This window comes from Sebastes umbrosus, chromosome 5 (assembly GCF_015220745.1).
Source record: "Sebastes umbrosus isolate fSebUmb1 chromosome 5, fSebUmb1.pri, whole genome shotgun sequence".
In the NCBI taxonomy this organism is placed as follows: Eukaryota; Metazoa; Chordata; class Actinopteri; order Perciformes; family Sebastidae; genus Sebastes; species Sebastes umbrosus.
Genome location: NC_051273.1, coordinates 315071 through 341813, shown reverse-complemented (window position 1 = coordinate 341813; position 26743 = coordinate 315071). Strand labels below are relative to the sequence as shown.

Here is a 26743-nt window from a genome sequence, read left to right as displayed (position 1 = left end):
GTGTGTGTTGTTGTGTGTCTGTGGTGTGTGTTGTTGTGTGTCTGTGTGTGTTGTTGTGTGTCTGTGGTGTGTGTTGTTGTGTGTCTGTGGTGTGTGTTGTTGTGTGTTTCTGTGGTGTGTGTTGTTGTGTGTCTGTGGTGTGTGTTGTTGTGTGTCTGTGTGTGTTGTTGTGTGTCTGTGGTGTGTGTTGTTGTGTGTCTGTGGTGTGTGTTGTTGTGTGTCTGTGGTGTGTGTTGTTGTGTGTCTGTGGTGTGTGTTGTTGTGTGTCTGTGTGTGTTGTTGTGTGTTTCTGTGGTGTGTGTTGTTGTGTGTCTGTGTGTGTTGTTGTGTGTCTGTGGTGTGTGTTGTTGTGTGTCTGTGTGTGTTGTTGTGTGTTTCTGTGGTGTGTGTTGTTGTGTGTCTGTGGTGTGTGTTGTTGTGTGTCTGTGTGTGTTGTTGTGTGTCCTGTGGTGTGTGTTGTTGTGTGTCTGTGTGTGTTGTTGTGTGTCTGTGGTGTGTGTTGTTGTGTGTCTGTGTGTGTTGTTGTGTGTTTCTGTGGTGTGTGTTGTTGTGTGTCTGTGTGTGTTGTTGTGTGTCTGTGGTGTGTGTTGTTGTGTGTCTGTGTGTGTTGTTGTGTGTCTGTGGTGTGTGTTGTTGTGTGTTTCTGTGGTGTGTGTTGTTGTGTGTCTGTGTGTGTTGTTGTGTGTTTCTGTGGTGTGTGTTGTTGTGTGTTTCTGTGGTGTGTGTTGTTGTGTGTGTGTGTGTGTTGTTGTGTGTCTGTGTGTGTTGTTGTGTGTCTGTGTGTGTTGTTGTGTGTTTCTGTGGTGTGTGTTGTTGTGTGTTTCTGTGGTGTGTGTTGTTGTGTGTCTGTGTGTGTTGTTGTGTGTCTGTGTGTGTTGTTGTGTGTCTGTGTGTGTTGTTGTGTGTTTCTGTGGTGTGTGTTGTTGTGTGTCTGTGTGTGTTGTTGTGTGTCTGTGTGTGTTGTTGTGTGTCTGTAGTGTGTGTTGTTGTGTGTGTCTGTGGTGTGTGTTGTTGTGTGTCTGTGGTGTGTGTTGTTGTGTGTCTGTGGTGTGTGTTGTTGTGTGTCTGTGGTGTGTGTTGTTGTGTGTCTGTGGTGTGTGTTGTGTGTGTCTGTGTGTGTGTTGTTGTGTGTTTCTGTGGTGTGTGTTGTTGTGTGTTTCTGTGGTGTGTGTTGTTGTGTGTCTGTAGTGTGTGTTGTTGTGTGTGTCTGTGGTGTGTGTTGTGTGTGTCTGTAGTGTGTGTTGTTGTGTGTCTGTGGTGTGTGTTGTTGTGTGTCTGTGGTGTGTGTTGTTGTGTGTGTCTGTGGTGTGTGTTGTGTGTGTCTGTAGTGTGTGTTGTTGTGTGTCTGTGGTGTGTGTTGTTGTGTGTCTGTGGTGTGTGTTGTTGTGTGTTTCTGTGGTGTGTGTTGTGTGTGTCTGTGGTGTGTGTTGTTGTGTGTCTGTAGTGTGTGTTGTTGTGTGTGTGTGTGGTGTGTGTTGTTGTGTGTGTGTGTGTTATCAGTGAGCCTGCAGCGCCCTCTGCTGGTGCGTCAGGGTAACTACGCGCTTCCGCCGTTAGTGACGCAGCTTCCGGTTGTGCAGCAGCCATTTTGTCGCCTGTCCGCTGAGTCGCGGCTCTGCAGTTCCACCTGAAGGTAAACACGACCCGGTACCGCCCCGGTACCGCCCGGTACCCCGAGACCCACCGTAATATACACCCGGGGTTAACAGCCGGAGCCCGAGAGGAGCGGGTCTGAGCCGGGCCTCTGGTTCCGCTGGTCCCGGTCCTCGGCATGTCGTGCTCGGAGAGCTACCGGGCCATCCTGCGCTACCTGACGGATGAGCGCGAGCCCTACGCGCCCGGCACCGCGGGGAACACCAAGAGGAAGATCCGGAAGGCGGCGACCTGCTACGTGGTCCGGGACGGGACCCTGTTCTACCAGAGGCGGCTGAAGAACCAGAACCACTTCACCGAGCTGGAGGTGGTTCTGCTGGACCACAGGAGGCGGGAACTCATCCAGCAGAACCACCTCAGCCCCGAGGAGGACGGAGAACACCGGAACCAGCAGAACACCTGGGAGTCCATCAGCAGCAAGTACTGGTGGAGAGGTAATACTACTATATACTACAATACACCTAGTACTACTATATACTACAATACACCTAGTACTACTGTATACTACAATACACCTAGTACTACTGTATACTACTACTACAATACACCTAGTACTACTGTATACTACTACTACAATACACCTAGTACTACTGTATACTACTACTACAATACACCTAGTACTACTGTATACTACTACTACAATACACCTAGTACTACTGTATACTACTACTACAATACACCTAGTACTACTATACTACTACAATACACCTAGTACTACTGTATACTACTACTACAATACACCTAGTACTACTATATACTACAATACACCTAGTACTACTGTATACTACTACTACAATACACCTAGTACTACTGTATACTACTACAATACACCTAGTACTACTGTATACTACTACAATACACCTAGTACTACTGTATACTACTACTACAATACACCTAGTACTACTATATACTACAATACACCTAGTACTACTGTATACTACTACTACAATACACCTAGTACTACTATACTACTACAATACACCTAGTACTACTGTATACTACTACAATACACCTAGTACTACTGTATACTACTACAATACACCTAGTACTACTGTATACTACTACAATACACCTAGTACTACTGTATACTACTACTACAATACACCTAGTACTACTATATACTACAATACACCTAGTACTACTGTATACTACTACTACAATACACCTAGTACTACTATACTACTACAATACACCTAGTACTACTGTATACTACTACTACAATACACCTAGTACTACTGTATACTACTACTACAATACACCTAGTACTACTGTATACTACTACTACAATACACCTAGTACTACTGTATACTACTACTACAATACACCTAGTACTACTATATACTACAATACACCTAGTACTACTGTATACTACTACTACAATACACCTAGTACTACTGTATACTACAATACACCTAGTACTACTGTATACTACTACTACAATACACCTAGTACTACTGTATACTACTACTACAATACACCTAGTACTACTGTATACTACTACTACAATACACCTAGTACTACTGTATACTACTACTACAATACACCTAGTACTACTATATACTACAATACACCTAGTACTACTGTATACTACTACTACAATACACCTAGTACTACTGTATACTACTACTACAATACACCTAGTACTACTGTATACTACTACTACAATACACCTAGTACTACTATACTACTACAATACACCTAGTACTACTGTATACTACTACTACAATACACCTAGTACTACTGTATACTACTACTACAATACACCTAGTACTACTGTATACTACTATACTACTACAATACACCTAGTACTACTGTATACTACTATACTACTACAATACACCTAGTACTACTGTATACTACTACTACAATACACCTAGTACTACTATACTACTACAATACACCTAGTACTACTGTATACTACTACTACAATACACCTAGTACTACTATACTACTACAATACACCTAGTACTACTGTATACTACTACTACAATACACCTAGTACTACTGTATACTACTACTACAATACACCTAGTACTACTGTATACTACTACTACAATACACCTAGTACTACTATACTACTACAATACACCTAGTACTACTGTATACTACTACTACAATACACCTAGTACTACTGTATACTACTACTACAATACACCTAGTACTACTATACTACTACAATACACCTAGTACTACTGTATACTACTACTACAATACACCTAGTACTACTGTATACTACTACTACAATACACCTAGTACTACTATACTACTACAATACACCTAGTACTACTGTATACTACTATATACTACTATACTACTATAGAACAACGGAACCAGCAGAACACCTGGGAGTCCATCAGCAGCAAGTACTGCTGGAGAGGTACAGTACTGTAGTACTACTGTAGTATCCTAGTAGAAGTACTGCTGGAGAGGTGAGATACTGCATTGTTCCCTATAAAGAACATAGATATAGAAAATACAAATTATAATAAAAATATGAAAAAATACTATAAAACGTTTTAACAAGAACATAAATATATATATTAGAAAAATCACAATACATATATGAAAAAGATACTAAAAATACTATAAGAAGAACAAAATCCCTCTGATATGTGGAGGATATTATTATTATTATTATTGTTATTATTATTATGATGATGATGATGTTTCTCTGTGGAGGATATTATTATGATTATGATTACTATTATTATTATTACTATTATTATTATTATTACTATTACTATTATTATTATGATGATGATGATGATGATGATGTTTCTCTGTGGAGGATATTATTATGATTATTATTATTACTATTATTATTATTACTATTATTATTATTACTATTATTATTATTATGATGATGATGATGATGATGATGATGATGATGATGTTTCTCTGGAGGATATTGAGGTGAGGAACATGGAGACGTTCCCCACAGAGCTGCTCTCTGTCTCCGTCTGATGGTTCGTTGTTCACTGTGTTTTTATTCTTTTATCTTCTTCAGTTCCCCTTCCTCTCTCCAGATAGGACACGTTGTGCTACAACATATATGAATATCTGATCATTAATGAGGTCCCGTTATCCTCTGGTTGTAGTACTACTAGCTGTATGAAATGTTTTACTGACAGGAGGAGCTGCTTCCTCTCGGCGTAGTTTAACATGACGCCGTCGTCTCTCTGAAGACGTGTGACGTGTGGTTTGTGATTTGTGTCCTTCAGGTATCCTGAAGAACGTCAAAGACCACATCAGAGAGTGCGCTCACTGTCAGAGCAGGCGCAGCGCTGACGACGGCTCCGGATCTCGACTCTTCTCCCGGCCGGGGAGACGCAGGGCGGCCGCCAACGCCAACGATGAGGAGGACGAGGAGGAGGAGGAAGAAGAGGGAGACGACGGTTTAGGCTTCACCGACTCGTCCTGTCAGCTGAGATCCAAGTTGGCGAAGACGATGGCCAAACACGAGCTGGTCTTTGTACGTGTAGTTCCAGTTATACAGTACAGTCCTGCTCTCTAGTTGAGTGTTTAGTGAATGGAGTGTGGTGTCTCTGTCTCTGTGATCCGTCTCCAGGTGGACAGTAAAGGGGAGGTGAACCAGTCCTGCTCTCTAGTTGAGTGTTTAGTGAATGGAGTGTGATGTCTCTGTCTCTGTGATCCGTCTCCAGGTGGACAGTAAAGGGGAGGTGAACCAGTCCTGCTCTCTAGTTGAGTGTTTAGTGAATGGAGTGTGATGTCTCTCTGTGTGTCCGTCTCCAGGTGGACAGTAAAGGGGAAGTGAACCAGTTCCTGCCCAAACACAGCCAGACCATGTTGGACAAACTGAACCAGCAGCGTCTCAGCAACCAGTTCTGTGACATCACGCTGCTGATCGAAGGCGAGGAGCACCGAGCGCACAAAGCGGTGCTGGCGGCGTGCAGCGAATACTTCAACGAGCTCTTCTTCGAGAAGGGGGCGGCGTCCACGCACGAAGCCGTGGTGGACCTCTCCGGTGAGACTCCGTCCTTGTTGTTGTTTAGAGGTCATTTCTTGTAGTCGCCCAGTTTGAACCTTCCTTCTCTCTCCAGGTTTCACCAAAGTCAGCTTCCTCCCGCTGCTGGACTTCGCGTACACGTCCACGCTCACGTTTAACTTCTGCGTCATGGCCGACATCGCCAACCTAGCTCGCCATCTGCTGATGACGGAGGTGCTGCAGATCTGTGAGTCTGTTCATAAGCAGGTGGAGGAGCAGAAGCTGACGGTGTATCAGAGAGGAGACGTGCACACGGTGGTGTCGAGCCAACCGGCCGCCGAGGACGGCTTGAAGGACGAATCCGCCTCCTTCATGGTCACCATAGAGAGCGACGGCAGGACGGTGGTCACCCAGCAGGGCGGCGATGTAACGGACGAGCCCTTAGCTTTTGTTGCACCTTCTGAAGACGCCTACATCCAGCAGCCGGCGGCGGGCGTCGCTGAAGCTGGAGACGGAGACAAAGAGCATCATGGGGAGGCTGGACCGGAGGAGACGGTGACTCTGATCACTCACGGAGGACCGGCTGAGCCGGGAGACACCGTCACTCTTATCTCACGCGGCGCAGAAGGAGCGGAGGCGGAGACGATGACTGTGGTCACCCACAGTGGACAGGCCGGCGCCAGCGAGTCCCTCGCCGTGGTGTCCGCCTGCCTGGCGATGGAGCAGCCGCAGGTCGCTGAAGCAGGAGCCTTCGTAATAAATGTGGACCCAGACAAAGTGAGTCCCTCGGAGGTCATCAAGCTGGCCTCCGAGGCGGCGGCGGCAGCGGCGGCGGCAGCGGCGGCGGCGGCGGCGGCGGCGGCGGCGCCTCAGGAGAAGCTAGAAGAAGCACCGATGCCCCAGAAGCGTAAACGGGGGCGTCCCGCCAAGGTGAAGAAGGACGTGGAGGTGGAGGAGTACGTTCCTCTGGAGGAGGAGGAGCCCTCTGCTGATGAAAGCCACGGAGACAAGCAGGACATGTCAGATGAGCCCAACAAGAGACGACTCCGGTCGCGCTCTATCGCCGAGGGCGGTTACGCTCGTTTACACATGGGGCTGGAGGAGGAAGAGGAGGGGAAGAAAGGGTCAACGCCGCCGCGTACCGCCACCCCGAAGGTACGTCTTTACATCTCAGTGAAGCTCTGAGTGTTTGATTGTTCTGTTAAGAGTGAAAATGAACCCGAGTGTGTGTTTAGTTGGCTCCGAGGCCGGGGAAGAGGGGACGACCGCCGAAGCAGCCGGCGGAGACCGAAGGCGAAGGACAGTCTGAGTCGGGGTTAGATCCAGATGCCGGCGCCGTGGACAGCGTGACGACCGGAGAGCTCAGCACGGACGAGCCCGGGGCGAAGGCGGCAGAGCCAGAGACCGGAGCCGAGCCGGAGATCGGAGTCGAGCCGGACCAGACGCCAGCAGAGGGCGCCGGCGATGGAGAGCACACGTGCTCCGAGTGCGGCATGTCCTACCAGAGACGCTACTCTCTCATCATGCACACGTTAAAACACGAGAAGGCTCGCGGCTACAAGTGCAGCGTAAGTGTTCCGTCAACAGTAAGTTAAGGTCATATCCTGTAGTGAACTTGTCGTGACCGCGGTGCGTCTGTGTCCTCGTAGCTGTGCAGTAAGGAGTTCCAGTACGCCGCCTCGCTCCGCGCCCACCTGGCCCGACACAAGCAGCAGAGCAGCCAGCGGGCGCCCATCACCGCCAAACCCTCAGCGGCACACGGCGCCGAGGGCAAGGCGGACGGCGACCTGGACGAGAAGACGTCGGCGCAGCACACCAAACGAGAGTTTGTGTGCGACATCTGCGGGAAGACGTTACCGAAGCTCTACTCTCTGAGGATCCACATGCTGCATCACACCGGCGTGCGGCCGCACTCCTGCAAGGTCTGCGGCAAGACGTTCGCCCACAAGCACAGCCTGAAGATGCACCGAGCGCTGCACGACGTCACCAAACAGTTCCAGTGTCAGTACTGTAAGAAGTCCTTCGTCAGCAAGCGGAGCATGGAGGAGCACACCAGCATCCACACAGGTCAGGACACGCTCAACATACTACTTTCATTTGGTTTATCAGGTTATGAGATCGGTCTCTGAGACTTCTCCTGGTACTCCGATATACCACGGTGTGTTATTGGATGTGTTTTATTCTCCTAAATTTACAACTTTAATGTTAGAGAATATCCACATTTTGTTCTCGTAAATTTACAACTTTAATCTCAATACATCCAAGTTTCATTCTTGTAAATTTTAGTTTTTTTCTGGTAAATTTACGGCTTCAATCTCAGAGAATTTCTAAGTTTTTTCTCTTGTAAATTTCTGTGTCTTTTCTCCTAAATTTAAAATTTTATTCATGTAAATTTGTGAGTTTTTTTTCATAATTTTACAACTTTAATCTCACAGAGTTTTTTTCTCGTAAATCTACAACTTTAATTTCAGAGAATTTCCGAGTTTTTTTTGTAAATTTCCGAGTTTTTTTCTCGTAATTAGTTTTCTTGTTATTGTAAATTTTATCATAAATTTCTGAGATTTTTCTTATAAATTTACAACTTTAATCTCAGAATTTGGGAATTTTATTCTCGTAAACTTGTGATTTTTTTTCTCGTAAATTTGTTTTTCTGTTAATGCAAATTTCGGAGACTTTTTCTCATAAATTTACGACTTTAATGTTAGAGAATATCCACGTTTTATTCTCGTAAATTTACAACTTTAATCTCAGAACATTCAAGTTTTATTCTTGTAAATTTTAGTTTTTTTTTCTCGTAAATTTACGACTTTAATCTCAGAGTTTTGGAATTTTATTCTTGTAAATTTGTGAGGTTTTTTCATAATTTTTACGACTTTAATCTCAGAGAAAGAGTTTTTTTCTCGTAAATGTACAACTTTAATTTCAGAGAATTTCTAAGTTTTTTTTCTCGTAAATTAGTTTTCTTATTTTAAATTCTATCATAAATTTCTGAGATTTTTCTTATAAATTTACGACTTTAATGTCAGAGAATATCCATGTTTGTTTCTCGTAAATTTACAACTTTAATCTCAGAATTTTGGAATTTTATTCTCGTAAATTTGTGAGTTGTTTTCTCGTAAATTAGTTTTTCTGTTATTGTAAATTGCAGAGACTTTTTTTTCATAAATTTACAACTTTAATGTTAGAGAATTTCCGAGTTTCTTTTCTGTTCAATTTTTTTTTGTTATTGTAAATTAAGTTGGGTAAAGTGACCCTTTCCTCAGATAAGAGCGTAAAGTCAACCAGATGTTTGCATCTGTTTTCACCATGAAACCCTCCAACAGGTGAATCAAAGTACCTGTGCAACACGTGCGGAGCGACTTTCCATCGAGCCTCGGCTCTCAGCAAACACCTGAAGAAGCACCTGCCCCGACCCAACGTGCGTCCGTTCGGTTGCGCTCAGTGAGTAAACCGCCCGTCTCTCATTTATTGACCCCCGATGGGACGAGGTTGTCCACTGAGACTGAGCTGTCTGAATGTTCTTCCAGCTGTGATAAAAGGTTCTACGAAGCCAAAGATCTGCAGCAGCACATGAACAAGCACATGGGCCTGAAGCCGTTCCAGTGCCAGGTGTGTGGGAAGTGCTACAGCTGGAAGAAGGACTGGTACTCCCACGTCAAGTCCCACAGCGTGGCCGAGCCCTTCAAGTAAGTCCGCCGCGCCTCGGGGACGCCCGATGGTGTTGTTGTTGTTGTTGTTGTTGTTGTTGTTGTTGTTGTTGTCATGGTAACCAGGATGTGACGTCTCGACTCGTGTCCTCAGGTGTAACGTGTGCGGGAAGGAGTTCTTTGAGAAGGCGCTGTTCAGGAGGCACGTGAAGAAAGCCACGCACGGGAAGAAAGGCCGGGTGAAGCAGAACCTGGAGAGGGAGTGTGAGCAGTGTGGCAGGAAGTTCACTCAGCTCCGAGAGTACCGGCGCCACGTCAACAACCACCAGGGTGAGAACGCCAGCGGGACGGGGACAGGACAGATGTTATTTATTCACTTTATTAATCACACATTACTTATCTGTTCTAAATGAACCTTAAAGGGAGTCAAGTATTTAATCCTCTTATCATCATGGGAGTAGACAAATATGATGTATATATTTATTATTGGAAATCAATTAACCCATTTCAGAGGTCAACAGACTCCTTTGAAATGGACATGACAGTTTGTCCTCTCCAACATTTAGTGTAAGTTTGGAGCGTTATTGAACCTCCTTCATGACCAGCTAATCTGACCTGGTAGGATTCATCAGGTTTAGAGTTTACTATGATACCAGGATCTTCTCTCTAGCTTTAAAACTGAGCCGCTACAACCTAAACATCACAAGTTGCGTTAAAGAAATGAGTGGCGTTAAAACAGATTAGCGTTTACGTGTTCTCATCACGTTAACTCTGACAGCGTTAGTTATTGATCTGATCAGTTGTTGACCGTACTGATGCTGTTTCCTTCCTCCTCTCTTCCAGGAGTGAAGCCATTCGAGTGTCTGACTTGCGGCGTCGCCTGGGCCGACGCCCGTTCCCTCAAACGCCACGTCCGCACGCACACGGGAGAGCGCCCGTACGTGTGCCCCATGTGCCAGGAGGCCCACATCGACGCGCGCACGCTCCGCAAACACATGGCCAAGTATCACGGGGACAACCTGCCGGGGAAGATCATGCTGGAGAAAGACACCCTCCAGTTCCACAACCAGGGCACGCAGGTGGAGCACGCCGTCAGCATCCTGGCGTCCGAGCTGCCTCCCGAGCTGCGGCCGTCCGCGCAGCAGCAGCCGGCGCCGGAGGAGATCGAGACGGTGCTGATCACGGAGGAGACGGTGGAGGCCGTGGAGGCGGTGCAGGCCGTCCAGGCAGCGTGCGACGGCTCGGTGACGACGACCACGACGCTCTCGGATCAGGGCATCATGCAGGTGGTGAACTACGTCCTGGCGCAGCAGGCGCTCACGGACCCCAAGATGGAGGACGCGCCCGACGTGATCCAGACCATGGAGGTGGAGGTGGCCCACGTTGCCGAGGTGGAGTGACGGACTGAAGGAACTGGACCAGGACTGTAAAGAGACTATTTTTGTGTGATTGTAAATAAGTGAACATGAACTGGTCACATGTCTGTTCTCTGTATATAGAAGAGCCCAGGAGGGACGAAGACGTCCACCTCCGGGACGCAATAAAGGTTGAAATGAAGACGACTCCTGATCGGCTCAAAGTCTTTCATCTCATCAGAGAAGCTGTGATGCTTCCTGTCTGCTTGCTTCTTTACTCCCTCTGGTCTCTGGTGTCTCTGGTGTCTCTGGTGTCTCTGGTCTCTGGTCTCTGGTCTCTGGTCTCTGGTCTCTGGTCTCTAATGTCTCTGGTGTCTCTAATGTCTCTGGTGTTAGCTGGTCTCAGATCAGGCCGTTAAGTTGAAATCAATCAACATGTAGACGACTTCAATACGGAAGAATTTCACATCCTCATCTAGTCATTTCACACATAATTATAATAATAACTTTTATTCATAAAGTTTTTCAAAACGTTACGTTACAAAGTGCTTAATATAGAATTGGTTTAAAAAGAATCAGGTAATCTAACCAGGAAGAAATGAATGAATGTTTTAGGCTATTTAGCTTCCACAGCGCGTCTTCCTGGTCCTCCGTACCAGAAGAATACTTCTTTACTTCAGGAGCAATGAAATTTAGATGGAAGCTAAATTTACGACTAATCTTTAGAGAATTTCTCCGTTTTTTTCTGGTAAATTAGTGTTTTTTTGTGAGATTTATTCTTATAAATGTCAGAGTTTCATCTCATCAGAGAAGCTGTCTGGTTTTCCTCCCTCTGGTCTCTGGTCTCTGGTCTCTGGTCTCTGGTCTCTGGTCTCTGGTCTCAGATCCGGCCGTTCTCATGTTCATGGGAACATTTTAGAAGTTGTGACGCCAAACTGGAATAATCTGATATGTAGAGTTCCTGGATTAAAACCCTCAGAATGAAAATATAATCTAGTAATTTCACACATAATAATAATAATAATAATAATAATAATAATAAATAAAGCACTTTGTAACAAACATGTTACATCGGCTGATTTTTACATTTTATTCCCAAAAACATGGAGAAAATAGATTTTTACAAAGATATCCTACATTCCCTCAGTAAAAACCTTTGATCTACTATATATATATATATATATTTCTGATTTTGCCTACATCTGTATATATATATATATATATATATACAGACGTAGGCAAAATCGTTGGTACCCTTCCGTTAAAGAAAGAAAAACCAACAATGGTCACTGAAATAACTTGAAACTGACAAAAGTAATAATAAATAAAAATTCACTGAAAATGAACTAATGAAAATCAGATATTGTTTTTGAATTATGGTTCAGCAGAATCATTTTAAAAAACAAACTAATGAAACTGGCCTGGACAAAAATGATGGTACCCTTAACTTAATATTTTGTTGCACAACCTTTTGAGGCAATCACTGCAATCAAGTGATTTCTGTAACTCTCAATGAGACTTCTGCACCTGTCCACAGGTATGTTGGCCCACTCCTCGTGAGCAAACTGCTCTAGCTGTCTCAGGTTTGAAGGGTGCCTTCTCCGAATGCATGTTTCAGCTCCTTCCACAGATGTTCAATAGGATTTAGATCAGGGCTCATAGAAGGCCACTTCAGAACAGTCCAATGTTTTGTTCTTAGCCATTCTTGGGTGTTTTTAGCTGTGTTTTGGGTCATTATCCTGTTGGAGGACCCATGACCTGCAACTGAGACCAAGCTTTCTGACACTGGGCAGCACATTTCACTCCAGAATGCCTTGATTGTCTTCAGATTTCATTGTACCCTGCACAGATTCAAGACACCCTGTGCCAGATGCAGCAAAGCAGCCCCATAACATAACCGAGCCTCCTCCATGTTTCACATTAGGTACAGTGTTCTTTTCTTTGGATGCTTCATCTCTTCGTCTGTGAACATAGAGCTGATGTGACTTGCCAAAAAGCTCCAGTTTTGTCTCATCTGTCCAAAGGACATTCTCCCAGAAGCTTTGTGGCTTGTCAATATGCATTTTGGAAAATTCCAGTCTTGCTTTTTTATGATTTGGTGTCCTCCTCGGTCGTCTTCCATTAAGTCTACTTTGGCTCAAACAGTGACGGATGGTGCGATCTGACACTGATGTACCTTGACCTTGGAGTTCACCTCTAATCTCTTTGGAAGTTGTTCTGGGCTCTTTGGTTACCATTCGTATTATCCGTCTCTTCAATATGTCATCAATGTTCCTCTTGTGGCCACGTCCAGGGAGGTAGGCTACAGTCCCATGGACCTTAAACTTCTGAATAATATGAGCAGCTGTAGTCACAGGAACATCAGGCTGCTTGGAGATGGTCTTATAGCCTTTACCTTTAACATGAAGGTCTATAATGTTCTTTCTGATCTCCTGAGACAACTCTCTCCTTAGCTTTCTGTGGTCCATGTTCAGTGTGGTACACACCATGATGCCAAACAGCACAGTGACTACTTTTCACCCTTTAAATAGGCAGACTGACTGATTACAAGTTTGAAGACACCTGTGATGCTAATTACAGGACACACCTTAGTTTAACATGTCCCTATGGTCACATTATTTTACATCTTTTCTAGGGGTACCATCATTTTTTGTCCAGGTCAGTTTCATTAGTTTGTTTTTTAAAATGATTCTGTTGAACCACAATTCAAAAACAATGACTGATTTTCATTAGTTCATTTTCAGTAAATTTTTATTTATTATTACTTTTGTCAGTTTCAAGTTATTTCAGTGACCATTGTGGGTTTTTCTCTCTTTAACGGAACGTTACCAACAACTTTGCCTACGTCTGTATATATATATATATATATATATATATAAAATATGTCAACAAAATGAGACGAACATTTTGAACCTGGCTTCATTTAATGTTCACATTTCTGTCTTGGAAATGTATGAAAATTAGCACATATTTAATAAGATAATGCCTCATTTGCATATTTAAACATAACATTTCAGAAAACTTATAATTGTCTTAATGTCCGTAATCAATACGGTGATATCTATTAGTTATATATTTTACCCTATCAACGTAGAATTTGTTTATCTGATCAGTGATCAATGTAGAGTTTGTTTATCTGATCAGTGATCAATGTAGAGTTTATCTGTTCGGTGTAACAACAGTTTTTATGTGAATCATTCAGCGGAGCCACACTTTTGAAATAATCAGACAGAAGAGGATTGTTAACATGCGATACAGCAAGTATGGATATTTATTTCAGATTTATATCAAAATACCCTCAGTATGATGCAACATATTTACAATACATTGTACAAAAATATGAAAACGCTTTCTGCTTTCTGCTTTCTAACGCTGCTGCTGCTGCTGGCTACGAGGTGAACACGGGCTGCTGGCGGCGGCGGTGGCGGCGAATCAATACCAAACATCAGGTTGTGAACCGGTGAAGCTACCTGGTTAATATTCACATCACTGTGATCTGATCGGGTTTATTTATTTATTCAGGGAGAAACTATACAGATTTATATATATACATTAATATCAGGTTTTGGCCAAATGAAGTAAACCTCTATGATGAATATAAAACAATACTTATTATAGCAGTAAAACACCAGCAGAAACGAGAGGACATCAGTCATTACTGTAAAACACTGGGTCAAGAGCATCAGGCCTATATAGAGATATACGGCTACATCAATGAACGACCGTTTAACACACACAGCTGACCCTGAACGCTGAGGCATCGGTCTCATTAAACACACGTTAAAAAACAAGAAGCAAAATATAGAAGCAGAAATCGCCCATCAATTGACATAATACTTCTGACAGGAAACGGTTGAAATGTATACAATCAATGCTGACTTTGTGCCACACATGAACACCAGTAAACCTTAAACTAGATATGAAACAAGCAGAAACACGTGAGCCCTGATTAACCCTCTAAAGCCAGTTAGTTCCAGTCATGCTTTAATGGGAATGAACATTTATTTCTTAAGTGCTCTCAAGAAATCAGAATCAAAAAATGCACCGTTTGTTCCTCCTCGCCGATTCAATAAGTGCGTCCTAATGTGAATATGAGTGTTCTCAGCAGGCGGGGGAAAACCAGAAATGTTCCGACAAGCAGGAGGAGGAGGCGGGAAATGAGAAAACGGGGCGAGCCGGACGGACGGAGGTCGGTACGGAGGTCAGCCCCCCGTCACTCTCCCTCCTCCTTGATGCGCTGCTGTTTGTTGCGGCGGGAATCCAGGTCGAAGGAGAAGTCGGACCACTCGTCGCGCGGCGGGAAGGAGATGGTCTGGCGCAGGGTGAAGCGCACGGCGTCGATGACGCGCTCGCCCCGGGCCTCGGAGGCGCCCATGCTGACGCTGGAGGCCCCGCTGGTGGTGCGCACTATGTGGGGAGGAGGGGAAAAATCCATGGCCTGTCGGTGCTCCATGATGCCCTTCCAGATGACGTGCTGGAACTCGGCGGGGATCTTGAGCCTGGACAGGTCCTAATGGTCATTACACAGGAGGAGGGGGGGAGCGTTAGTCGTCTCTCTCTCTAACCCATCATATGACTGGTGTTGGATAGGCAAGGGCTCACCTCCATGTTATAGTTCTCAATCTGGTAGATGTTGGTTAGGCCCTGTGCTGTGAAGTAGTCCAAGCAGCCGGCGCAGCCCAGCCGAATAAGGAAGCTGAGGAGGGAACGGAGCGGAGAGGAAGAGGGTCAGAAAGACGTGACGGACGCTCACACTTCCACTTTATTCACTTTATTCTACCGTCAAACATCAAACTGACTCTGACTGTCTGCGCTCATCAACACATTCTGCTTTAGACTGCAACACCTGCAAGTTTCACACTTAATGTTTCAATCTGACTTAACCCTCTGAGAGCCTCAATGGAGCCGTTCTTTTAGGGGGTATAAGTATACTTGTACTTTTCTGCATACTTAATGGTATAAGCCAAGTATACTTGGACCTTTCTGTAAGAAATAGACAAATTAAATGAATTAATGTTTGCTGGCAGCAGCCTCATTCTTCTTTAGGGGGTCCAGGAGGTCTTTAGAGGGTCCAGGGGGTCTTTAGGGGAAGATAGCAGGTCAACAGTCGATGTCACATAGAAGTGGTGTACATCATCTGAAAGCTGGAACCTGGAGGTTAATCTGAGATGCAGCTCAGCACTGAGGGTCAAGTTGTTCTAGTCATAAATCTAGAAGTATCTGATGGTCATCCTCATGCTCTATTACGTCTCATAAATTGTTGCAGCAGTTGTTGGGTTGATATCATTTGTTCCACAGATTTGGTGCTAAATTTAACCATTTTTTTACCACTGGAGAATTGATAAAAATGATCAATAAACCCTCCAAAATACCACATTAAGACACCAAGACCTTGAGGAACACCAGAGAAGAAGACATGCTGTGATTTGGGATCAAAAACGTTTGACATTTTGGAGATTTCGGTGATGGCAAGCACTTGGGAGGGGAGACTCGTGGGTACCCATAGAACCCATTTACATACACTGATCTGGAGGTCAGAGGTCAAGGGACCCCTTTGAGAATGGACATGACAGGTTTTCCTCGACAACATTTGGTGTAAGTTTGGAGCGTTATTTAACCTCCTTCATGACCAGCTAGTCTGACATGTTTTTTTTTTGTTTTTTTTCTGCTAAAATTAGGGGTATATCATCAGCATATTGGTGAATCAGAGGAATAAACAGACACACAAATACAGTATGAAGTACACATATTGTATAGCTAGTATGACATGGCGATGGATTCATCAGGTTCTCTAGTTTCAGATGATACCAGTATCTTCTCTCTAGCTGCGGGTCTCAGAGGGTTAATGACCTGATAACAATCTAACCGGCTGCATGCACTCTATTCTAATCTTACTTGTCTTTCTGTCTTTGTATGACTGATGTTATTCTGATTATTGTGCTAGATGTAGAGATGTGTCCACTGTGGTAAGGTGAGGTACCTGGAGATGCTGCTGTCCATGGGGTATGGAGGAGGGGGGGTACAGTGGGAGGAAGGCATCAGGGGGAGCTGAGGCTGCAGGACGTGAGTGGGGCTCAGTGAACTCATGTCATTCATGGGGATGTGAGTGCCCATCATGGGAGTCACTGCAGAGACAAGAGGAGCTACGGTATTACTGCTCTGTCATTCACAGATTACGTAACGTCAAGGTTGGGGGGTGGAGGGGGGCATGCAGAGGTTACTCTCAACATGACACATGATGCATCATAACAGGTCCTGCAGGAGAGTCTCACAGGGATCACATTCTTTAAAGAGGAAGCTTTATGTTGGGGGGGTGCTGAGAGGCGTTCAGGTACCCTCCTGCCTGCCTGGACATGCAGCCTTTATAAGTTTACAATGAGCCCTGCAGGGACGCTGGGGTAGTTGGGTAGGGGGGGGGGGGGTAACAGAGGGACACACTTACTGTCAGTCAGGCCTCCGGTCATGCCGGAGGGGGTGAGGGTGTTACGCTGCTGCGGGTTGATGAGCTGGCTGACGGACGGCAGCTTGTTCACTTTGCCGTGAGTCGGAGAGCAGGAACCGTAGAGGGGCTGGGACTGCATCGAAGTCCTGCAGGAGGAGGGGGGGGTGGGAGAGGTTACTATCATCACTCAAACATTATTATTATTATTATACATAAATCACTCCTCATACCGAACCACATATTCCAATAAAGAAACAGCAGAGCAGTAAAAGAAAAGCCATTTATTATCTGAAAACCACAGAAAGAATAATCTGTTTCAAACAGAAAGGTCACAGCTCCTCTTTTAAATACGATGCACCGATCCGACTGTTTCAGTCCCGATACCGACACCGATACCCGGGCTCTGGGTATCGTCCGATACTGACACCGATATCCGGGCTCTGGGTATCGTCTCATACCGACACTGATACCCGGGCTCTGGGTATCGTCTCATACCGACACCGATACCTGGGCTCTGGGTATCGTCCAATGCCGACACCGATACCCGGGCTCTGGGTATCGTCCGATACCGACACCGATACCCGGGCTCTGGGTATCGTCCGATACTGACACCGATATCCGGGCTCTGGGTATCGTCTCATACCGACACTGATACCCGGGCTCTGGGTATCGTCTCATACCGACACCGATACCTGGGCTCTGGGTATCGTCCAATGCCGACACCGATACCTGGGCTCTGGGTATCGTCCGATACCGACACCGATACCCGGGCTCTGGGTATCGTCCGATACCGACACCGATACCCGGGCTCTGGGTATCGTCTCATACCGACACCGATACCTGGGCTCTGGGTATCGTCCGATACCGACACCGATATCCGGGCTCTGGGTATCGTTTCATACCGACACCGATACCTGGGCTCTGGGTATCGTCCGATACCGACACCGATATCCGGGCTCTGGGTATCGTTTCATACCGACACCGATACCTGGGCTCTGGGTATCGTCCGATACCGACACCGATATCCGGGCTCTGGGTATCGTTTCATACCGACACCGATACCTGGGCTCTGGGTATCGTTTCATACCGACACCGATACCCGGGCTCTGGGTATCGTCCGATACTGACACCGATACCGGGGCTCTGGGTATCATCCGATACCGAGTACCGACCCGATACCAGTGTTTCATTAACCAGCTGTAGGCCTCACTGTGTGGAAGAGACCGGATCATTCTGTTATGTGTAACGACAACATCAGGCTGGACTCAAACATCACTTTACTAACTTAATAAATACATACTGTAGATATACATTTACTGAATTGTAACTTATTATAAAAAAAAAAAAATCATAAAAAAACCCTTCAAAATTCAGGTGTAAAATCTTTTCAATAAGATATTTTTTTAACCCAAACCACAATGTTTTCGTAAAACTAACAAAGTAGTTTTTGTCACGTAACTTCCGTAATTAAGTTACGTCACTTCCGACAGACAACATCACGCTGGACTTAAACATCACTTTACTAACTTAATAAATACATACTGTAGATATACATTAACTGAATTGTAATTTATTATTAAAATAATAAATCCTGGTAAAAAAAAACTTCAAACTTCAGGTGTAAAATATTTTTAATGCAGCAACAAGTTGGTCAAAACTTAAACAGCAATTAAAATTCCAGACTATAATGTACATATATCGGGTGTCGGTGTCGGTATCGGTATCGGTGCATCCCAACTTTTAAAAGTTCAAAACAAACAAACAAACTGTCCTGCAGTGACTTTATATAAAACATGACCAGCATTACAAAAAATAATAATAATAATAATAATAAAGTCTCTTTTCCCCCAAAACAACCCAACGAGATCGATTCTGAGTCCAGCTCTCGAAGGTAAAACACAGATATAAAAACAGTGTTTGATTCCTATGTGACGTCAGACGTCATCACTACAGGCCAACAGATAAACAACATGATGAAATCACAAAGAGAGGCAACCCTACAAAATACACCTTTTAATGCATGCAAATCAAATAATGATAATCTATGAATCTCAGTGTCAGTAGCAGAGGAGAAACACAGAGTTGATCCAGCCTGTAATGTCTGTCTGTAACGGAGGAGCACAACGAAGGAGAAGAAGAATAAGAAGAAGAAGAGAGAGTCCATCATCTTAACAACATCCTCGGTGCAGAATCCCAGAAGGTAGAAAAGGAGATCAGGAAAAAGAAAGTAGATAAAACGGAGACAGAGAGGAGGTCCATGTAGCTCAGCAGGAGGAGGAGGAGGAGGAGGAGGAGGAGCAGCTGGAGGAGGAGGAAGAGGAGGAATGTGGTGCAGAGGTTCAGGAGGAGGTGCAGCGCCGCCTCTGCTCTCCTGCAGGTTGTTCCATGATCTGGCTACCAAGACGAGCTTTAACCAGACTGCAGGAGGAACCAGAGAGAGCAGAAATAAGAGGAGGAGGAGGAGGAGGAGGAGGAGGAGGAGAGAGGAGGAGGAGGAGGAGGAGAGAAGAAGAGGAGGTGGGGGAGGAGGAGAAGGAGGAGGAGGAGGAGAGAAGAGGAGAGAAAAGAGGAGGAGGAGGAGGAGAGAAGAAGAGGACAGAGAGAGGAGGAGAGAGGAGGAGGAGGAGAGAAGAAGAGGAGAGAGGAGGAGGAGGAGGAGGAGAGAAGAGGAGGAGGAGAGAAGGAGGAGGAGGAGAGAGGAGGAGAGAGGAGGAGAGAAGAGGAAGAGGAGAGAAGGAGGAGGAGGAGAGAGAAGGAGAGAGGAGGAGAGAGGAGGAGGAGGAGAGAGAAAGAGAGAGGAGGAGAGAGGAGGAGTAGGAAGAGGAAAGAGGAGGAGAGAGGAGGAGGAGGAGAGAGAAAGAGAGAGGAGGAGAGAAGGAGGAGGAGGAGAGAGAAAGAGAGGAGGAGAGAGGAGGAGGAGAGAGAGAGGAGGAGGAGGAGGCGGAGAGAGGAATAGCTCAAACAGTGATGAAGAAAGATTCACAAAGCACTGAGAGCTGTAACTTAATACATCATCATTATTGTGCATTAATAACTGTGTCCAGAAGGTGGCAGTCTACCAACACAGATCAACTGCTGTTATTTAGTATTTATCTACAGAGTGAAGGACGAGGAGGAAGAGGAGGAGGAGGAAGAGGAAGAGGAGGAGGAGGAGGAGAGAAAAGAGGCCTGAAACATTCACTGTTGACGTTCCTTTTTATTTCAAAGGCTGCAGTAAATTACAGAAGAGAGTCATAATAATAAGCTGTTTAAGAATATGCACAGAAAACTAAGAACAACATGTGATATAACAAAGAAGAGCAAATACACCAAATCCTAAAGAGGAATATTCACTAAATATTCATTTAGAATCTAACATCAACAAACCTACTAAAACCTTTCTTTCTTTTTTAAATGTAAAGGTCCACTCAGTACACTCTCCTGTTCTGAGAGGTTAAATGACTGTTTTTGTGAATGGAGTCTGGTGGCTTTGAAGAGAGCGATATAACAGCTTCAGTTCTTAAAGCTGCTGTGGACGGGAGCAGCAGAAAAATGGATTTTAACCACCTAAAGTCTGCAGGTTTCCCCGCTGTGGGACTCATAAAGGATTATCTTCTCAGTGTGTTTATTCAGGGATCGTTAACAGTAATATTTGACGGCCCGGCAGCAACAAACCAAAGTAAATGCAGATATTGTCTCAGTGTGAGTCAGTCTGCCAGTCTGTCTCTTAATGGGAAAACTACAACATAAGCAGTAATTAACATCATCTCCTCCTCCTCCTCGTCTCCATCGGCGATGGAGGGATGGGCGTGGCCGAGCAGAAGTGTGTGTGTGCGTGAACACGTGAGACGGTTTTAATTATGCTCAGCTGAATGGAGGAAGGCTCAGCGTTTTGTGTTGCTGCTGTTGTTGTGCAAACCTGGCAGAGCACCCAAAGGCGTTAACCTGCAGTCTTTGGGAGCTTCTCCTTAACAAAACACAGCCAGGTACATTTGTCACGATTCACCAGCTTTGGCTCTTGTCCCATGAGAGAGATCAGGAGGGGAAAACAAAACGGCTCTGATGCAGGACTCACCCTCCGAGTTCTACCAGCATTTATAAACCCTCAGCTGCTCAACAACACGCAGATTATTATTATTATTATCAGCTGCAAAGCTTCAGAGGCGGCGACAAATATCAGGGCTTCTACAGCAACACGCCGGTCACGTTAAATCACTGCAGTCTATTCTAAAGAAAAACGGCATAAAGAAACTAGAACTGGAGGCTGAACTCTGACAGTGATGCAGGTCGGTGATGACTTTCCAGCTCAATTGCACAGCAGGTCATGAAATAGTCACAAACTTTAATGTATTGATTCGTGTACACGTGCACAAATTTCAATTTTTTTTTCGTGATGATCAGCACGAAATCAATTTGTATGTAATCCACGTAAACCGGGAGGTATAGATAGCGGTGAACGGCGGGTAGCGAGGAGGTCGGGGTGGATGGGTGGGTCTAAAAACACCAGACTTTTACCAGGAGACCTCTATCAGAATCAGAATCTTGTTTATTGCCAGGTGTATCAGGTATACACTAGGAATTTGCTTTGGTTTGTTGGTGCAAATAAGCAGTAAAAAACAACAATAGAATAGTTAAAAATGTGAGAATACATTTTTTTTTTATTTTACCAACATACAATATAAGCTATACATATTGGTGCCCCGTGTAAGGCCAGAAGTCAACGTTGATTTATTTGTCACGTAACTTCTTTACTTTAGTTACAGCACTTCTGGAGTTATTTTAACCCAAACTAGAAACTTTTCGGTATCCTACTAAAGTACTTTTGTCACATAACTCCGTAATTAAGTTACAGCAATTCCGATGTTATTTTAACCCAAACTGCCATTTTTTTTTTTTTTTTTTTTAAAGTTATTTTTTTGGGGGCATTTTCCATTTTTATGACAGGACAGTGGATAGAGTCTTGAAAGGGGGGAGAGAGAGAGTGGATGCGGAAAGGGCCACAGGCCGGATTCGAACCCGGGCCGCCGCGGTCAGGACCAAGCCTTAATACATGGACGCCCGCTCTACCAACTGAGCTAACCCAGGCGCCCCAAACTGCCATTTTTAACTAAACCTAAGAAAGTAGTTTTTGTCAAGTAACTTCGTACTTAAGTCACGCATTTTCCGAGGTTATTTTAATCCAAACCACAATCTTTTCCTAAACCTAACAAAATACTTTTTGTCACATAACTTCCGTAGTTAAGTTACGCCACTTCCGATGTTATTTTAATGCTAACCCCAATGTTTCCCTAAATATAACTACGTAGTTTTGTTGCCTAAGCCTAACCAAGTTGATCTTAAACCTAACTAAGTAATTTTATTTTAAAAAGACGAGTGGAGCTGAAATGGACACGTGCATCACGTGTTGCTGGACATTTGTAGGAAAAAGCACAAAAAAATATGTTGTTGAAAGTCGTGCTGAGCGTCACGAAAGAAAAGTGAAATTCATGTCTATATAGACGAATCAAATAGATACCATTTAGTGACTATTTGACGGACTTCGTTGTGTCTTGCTAACGGACGTGAACGAGTACTCACTGTTTCTGGAGGAGGTTCTGCTGCTGCTGTCGGTACGACTCGATAGTGTGCTGCGGCAGGTACTGCATCAACTCCAGAGACTCTTTGATTTTTACCAAAATCTCATAAATTTCACGTCCTTTGATCTAATAGAAGAAGAAGAAGAAGCAGAGAGACGACGGTCAGCGAGCAGCTCAGACACACAACAGTTATATTCCCTGAAACAGGACCAGCAACACTTACAGGCAAACAGAACACCTCCTCGTCTGTAGACCTCCTCTTCTTGATGGTGGACATCTGGATGCCGTGGGACACCTGGCGGAAGGCTGAGAGAGGACAGGAAAGAGTGAGGACCACGGTTTGTGTGTTCATCTACAGTTAGTCTATGAGTGGGAGGGTTAGTGAGAGCAGAGGTTAAAGGTCCTCAGGTGAGACCTGAAGCAGGACAGCCCGCCACCAGCCCCGCCCTACTTACGGCGCTTCATACCATCACTGCTCTTTGTGGCGTCCGTTACGTGCTGCTTGCGGATGCTGTCCTCGTCCGCCTTCCGGTCTCGGCCCGGGCAGGCGCAGATCCTGGCCTCGAAGCACCGGCGGCCCAACACCTGACCGCTGTGGAGGAGGAGACGGAGGGGGGACATAGCAGGTGAGACACAATCCAACATTTACTCAACTGGAGACGTGACAGACGGGATGATAACAGTCTCTTACTCTCTGGTTTCCAGGGTGACGATGATGAGGATCGGGCGTCGGTTCATCCCACCGACGCAGCTCGAGTTGCACATGAAGTTGTACAGGATGGTGGTGAACTCTGTTCCCACCTGAGAGAGACAGGAGGAGGACAAAAAAAGGATTTTTAGAGACATTTGATGATGCATTTACATGCACAGCCATGTCCTGGTTACTAATAAGAATTCATTCACTTCAGTGTTTTTGCTGTTTTGTTTTAGGTTTGTAGGCGACGCAGAGACACACCAGGTTCTTAGAGCGTTGACTTATAAGTTGATCTGGGTATCGGTACTCCATACCTGAAGGTATTGACCTAAATAACACGGTACCAAGTCGTACTGAAACTTCTCCAGTCGAACGATACCTACATTCAATCCTTTTTGTACCCGGTCCTCGAAAAAAACAACTAGTAATCACTAATCACTGCTAACGATTTAATGTGATCTTTACCTGACGGAGCTGTCACTTCAGCATGGCGAGATGTCACCAAAATGAAGTTCTCTATTGTTATCACTTTAAGGATACTGGTATTCGTACTGGTAGCAAAAGCTTTTAAGCGATATCCATCCCTATTTGTTAAATATATTTTAAATATCCAAAGCGGTTTGATTTCAGCTGAGGACAAACCACTTCCTTTATCGTCCCCAGACAATAAAAGCAAAAACACATTTTGCTGATACAATTCAGAAGACGTCTTTTAAAGTGCCACTATTTAATATTTAGCCTCCCTAGAATACAAAAAGGATTATTTCAACATTATTTAAAGATCTCAGTGTTCCGTGCCGTAGTGTTTCTCTCCTGTCTCTTCAGGTGCCACCCTCACCCTCACCCTCACCACGCTGTGCAGCTGCAGTTACTGGAGGTACGCGGCTGTGTTCAATCACCAATCAGAGCCGGGGCGGATAAGAGACCGGTGCCAGAGGGCCAAACGGCCAAACGGCAGTGTTTCAGACTGAGTGCTGCTCGGTTTACATCGGTGGTGGACGTGTGTGCCAGAGTCGGCGGTGTTTTCCTACTTCAAAGTAGTTTTAAGTTGGTCGTTGTTTCATTTATTGTTAATGAACTGTTTGCACACATCCGTTGTCTGTCTCTCTATCCGGGGTTTAAATGTTATTGTTACTCCCTCCATCCCCTGGACCCTAAACGGGGGAATGTAACACCCAGTTAGTGGTTAGTGGGTATAAAACAGATCCATCACGCTGAACCAGTGGTGGAGTCTTGCAGCACACGATGAGGCAGCAGCGTGCATAACGTTTTCTAGCATGTAAGTCAGCATATATGGTACCGCATCATGTTTTCTTAATTTGAAGGCCTCCATAGAGGCACTTCATCCACCATGGGGGCATCAAAGAGGACACTTTAGCTGTGGTTTGTTCCAACATGGGGGCACTTTGAGTCCCTCCCCTCTGGCAGGTCCTTAAAGACCAAAACCTCACACCATTTACATCAACTCTACACCTTTAAAACAGACATATCTTTTCATATTGTCTCACCTGTGGAGGTTCGTAGGGGACTAAGACGCTCTGTCTCCCAGTGATGGTGTCCTCCACATACTGGGCGTGGTTGTTTCCCTCCACACGGATCAGGTGACTGGGAGGAGCTATCTGACCTGGAAGCAACACGAGTCGCGTCATTAAATGTCCGACAGCAAACAATGATTCCTAAAATGTGTTTTTTTATTATTAAAGAACTGACCGTCGTTGAACTCGCGGCTGAGCTCGTGGTTCGGGCAGCGTTTCACCACCTCGGTCACATGTTCGGCCTTCTTGTAAACGGGCATGGCTCTGATGACGGCGCCCTGCGGCGGGTTGGTCAGGACTTTGATCTGGATGGGACACGTCTTGGCAATCTGGCAGTACAACTTCTTCAGGTCTGTTGAGTACTGGAGGAGACAAAAGAGAGAATTCATGGATAAAAGTAACCAGGAGAAGTTTAGACGGTTTTAAAGCTTCGACTAAATGTTGTCTAACATGTTTGTGTAACATCTGTTGGCTGGACGGAGAACTTCTGGTTTCCCTGAAGCAAAACGGCTCAAAGACAAGACTGTGATTAGGACCTACTTAAAGACACCAGTTCTGGTGCTGCAACCTCAAAGATGTCTGACGGAGAGCCTCTGGGACTTCCGTGGAGCGCCATAAAAACGGACCCCTCCAGCAGCAATTAAACCGGGCCTGGCTTTCATCTTGTGGGGAGGAGGACTCTGCTAAAGATACACTGACTCTACACTAGCTTTAGAGTAGTCCTCCTCAGTCTGAGCTGGTTCAGGACTGAAGGAGATCCGTCTGTTGGTGCCAATATGTGACGGTGTAAGGAGTCAGGAGGATAACAGATGATCGTTGATCCATGTTAGAACTGATGAACCATCAGAAACACTGAATCATTCCTAATAAGCAGAACAAAACTGTTCATGAAGCATTGAAATCACTGCTGTATGTGCAGGAGACATTGGGCGGGTGGAGGGGGAGATTTTCCCGTAAGCTTCGTTTCTGAGTGAAGAACATTGTGAAAAGAGCTCCAGGCTGTTGGAGAACAATGAAACATTAAATTCCAGCTCTATTAAGTTTGTTTCCAGAGAACGCTTCAGCTGTCTGACTCTAAATATTACACAAGCTTGGCATGGACTTCGTCTTCTGCTCCTCGGCTCCTTGGGCACAATCTTTACCTTTCATCAGGACGAACCCTAAACAGCTCAAACTAAACACATCACTGAGATGATCCACGCAGAAATAACAACCCTGATCCTCAGCAAAGACGCTGCTTTCCTCAAGTCACCTCTTTAGAAACTGACGCTACACAACACAGAGCAGAACGTAGGATTATCAAAATAATATCTGCAAGTTTGTGCATAAATCGGTGTAGTGAACATGCTGACAGTCTGGTGTTTTTAGACCTGACCACCCGCCCTCCTCCCCTACACACCGTTCACCGCTTTCTATACTTCCTGGTTCATGATAACCTGGATTACAATCACAAATCATTACATTCAGTTTCATCAAAACATTTTGTGACTATTCATAATATATATAATAACAAGTATAAGAAGCGTGAAAGTCCACTAGAGGCAGGTGGGAGGTGGATGGACGGGTCTAACAAACACATGAGAAACTAAAAGTCACTCACTTCGGCACTTTAAGCCACAACAGGATGTGTTTACTAAACCTAGCCACACAGTTTGGTTCTGTTTCTTGTCTTCGTTTCCATTAACTACGGGTTTAAAAGTGTTTAAATCTGTGACCGTAATCCGGGAGGTAATTGAGGATGCAGTTTAGTTGTATGGTAATGTAAACACAACGACTGAACTGATTCCTCCTTCAAATCAAAGCAGCTTTACAAAAGAAAAAGAGAAGAGAAAGCCGAAGATGGATGGTTGCAGTTGTCCCCTCGATCTTAACCTGATACTCCCCGTACGCCGCTGTCAGTCAGCTAAATGAGGTGG

At 45.0% G+C, this 26743-nt stretch overlaps 2 protein-coding genes across 7 annotated transcripts in view; one reads left to right on the top strand and one right to left on the bottom strand.

The window, feature by feature from the left end:
- The first annotated feature begins 1513 nt into the window (after positions 1–1513).
- On the top strand, positions 1514–10808 carry zbtb11 (zinc finger and BTB domain containing 11). Of its 2 annotated transcripts, XM_037769730.1 has the most exons (12): positions 1515–1713; positions 1750–2087; positions 4875–5125; positions 5407–5638; positions 5715–6411; positions 6454–6754; positions 6835–7167; positions 7249–7666; positions 8923–9040; positions 9127–9285; positions 9401–9576; positions 10090–10808. In XM_037769730.1, exons 2-12 carry the CDS (start codon positions 1772–1774, stop codon positions 10644–10646), a joined length of 3558 nt encoding a protein of 1185 aa, XP_037625658.1. In that variant the 5' UTR covers positions 1515–1713; positions 1750–1771; the 3' UTR covers positions 10647–10808. The 2 variants fall into 2 exon arrangements, with proteins under 2 accessions (XP_037625657.1, XP_037625658.1); XM_037769729.1 differs by having other exon boundaries at positions 1514–1713; positions 5715–6754.
- Positions 10809–13839: 3031 nt separating this feature from the next.
- The window catches only part of tp63 (tumor protein p63), a 48977-nt gene continuing 36073 nt past the window's right edge, over positions 13840–26743 (bottom strand). For 2 of the 5 annotated variants that reach the window (XM_037769732.1, XM_037769734.1), the window contains 10 exons: positions 25003–25189; positions 24801–24916; positions 23290–23399; positions 23054–23190; positions 22822–22904; positions 22600–22724; positions 17044–17189; positions 16582–16726; positions 15204–15297; positions 13840–15111 (listed from right to left, as the gene is read on the bottom strand). In XM_037769732.1, the coding sequence (XP_037625660.1) occupies positions 14815–15111; positions 15204–15297; positions 16582–16726; positions 17044–17189; positions 22600–22724; positions 22822–22904; positions 23054–23190; positions 23290–23399; positions 24801–24916; positions 25003–25189 (1440 nt within the window). In that variant the 3' untranslated portion in view covers positions 13840–14814. The remainder of the gene's footprint in view (positions 15112–15203; positions 15298–16581; positions 16727–17043; positions 17190–22599; positions 22725–22821; positions 22905–23053; positions 23191–23289; positions 23400–24800; positions 24917–25002; positions 25190–26743) is intronic. The other 3 variants (XM_037769733.1, XM_037769735.1, XM_037769736.1) reach the window with 2 other exon arrangements.

What these genes read in the sequence shown, in the direction of transcription:
- zbtb11 (XM_037769729.1), top strand. Translation starts at nt 1,772, where the DNA reads ATGTCGTGCTCGGAGAGCTACCGGGCCATCCTGCGCTACCTGACGGAT. An exon ending in AGCCGTGGTGGACCTCTCCG is followed by an intron (nt 5,639 to 5,714) that starts GTGAGACTCCGT and finishes TTCTCTCTCCAG; the next exon opens with GTTTCACCAAAGTCAGCTTC. An exon ending in CCACGTCAACAACCACCAGG is followed by an intron (nt 9,577 to 10,089) that starts GTGAGAACGCCA and finishes CCTCTCTTCCAG; the next exon opens with GAGTGAAGCCATTCGAGTGT.